The 839-nt window shown below is 49.3% G+C and overlaps 1 protein-coding gene across 6 annotated transcripts in view; it reads right to left on the reverse strand.

The window, feature by feature from the left end:
• The window catches only part of LOC107665258 (homer scaffold protein 2), a 23,973-nt gene that overhangs the window by 2,439 nt on the left and 20,695 nt on the right, over positions 1-839 (reverse strand). For all 6 annotated transcript variants that reach the window (XM_016456113.1, XM_016456105.1, XM_016456094.1 and 3 more), the window contains 2 exons: positions 623-767; positions 356-466 (listed from right to left, as the gene is read on the reverse strand). In XM_016456113.1, coding sequence (XP_016311599.1) covers positions 356-466; positions 623-767 — 256 coding nt within the window. The remainder of the gene's footprint in view (positions 1-355; positions 467-622; positions 768-839) is intronic.

Here is an 839-nt window from a genome sequence, read left to right on the forward strand (position 1 = left end):
TGGGTTTGTCCATCAGGTGAAGACGCACCTGCAGGCGCAGACGGTGGCGGCCATCGCAGTCGGACACCAGCACAACCATCAGGTACTGAGACATGTGATTCACATCTAATTCAGTCTTATTTTCCAGCACCCACCCAAAATATGTGACCTGAACTGTGAGCACACAGTGGGAGTGTGTGTGTGTGAGTGTGTGTGTGTGTGTGTGTGTGTGTGTGTGAGAGTGTGTGTGTGTGTGTATGTGAGTGTGTGTGTGTGTGTGTGTGTGTGTGAGAGTGTGTGTGTGTGTGTATGTGAGTGTGTGTGTGTGTGTGTGTGTGTGTGAGAGAGAGTGTGTGTAAGAGACAGAGAAACTCACCTGTTCTTTTTCCTGAAGATCTGCTTCCAGCTCTTGAATTCTGAGACTCAGCTGAGTGTTTCTCTCTCTCTCCAGATTCACCTCCTTACACTGATCCTCCAGCTCTGAGATCTACACACACACACCGTTCGCACTATAGCTCTTCAATCACACACACCTGAACTCAATATGACAGCGAATGCAACCGTCTCCTAAACTACAGATTCTGATTCTGTAACCCGGTGGTTAAACTCAACTAAACTGAGCTAAGCTAAGTTACTTCTTCACCTTGTTCCTCAGCTGGTTGTTCTCGTCCTGGCTCTGCATCACTTTACTCTTCCAGCTCTCAGCGTTACTGTTGGCCTCCTGCAGCGTGTCCGACAGCCGAGCGTTACTGTCCATCAGCGCCTGCAGCTCCGTCTCCAGCTTCTTACTGTCAGACACACACACACACACACACACACACACACACACACAGACACACACACACACACACACACACACA

This window comes from Sinocyclocheilus anshuiensis, unplaced genomic scaffold, assembly GCF_001515605.1.
Source record: "Sinocyclocheilus anshuiensis isolate Anshui unplaced genomic scaffold, SAMN03320099.WGS_v1.1 scaffold1303, whole genome shotgun sequence".
Taxonomy (NCBI): domain Eukaryota; kingdom Metazoa; phylum Chordata; class Actinopteri; order Cypriniformes; family Cyprinidae; genus Sinocyclocheilus; species Sinocyclocheilus anshuiensis.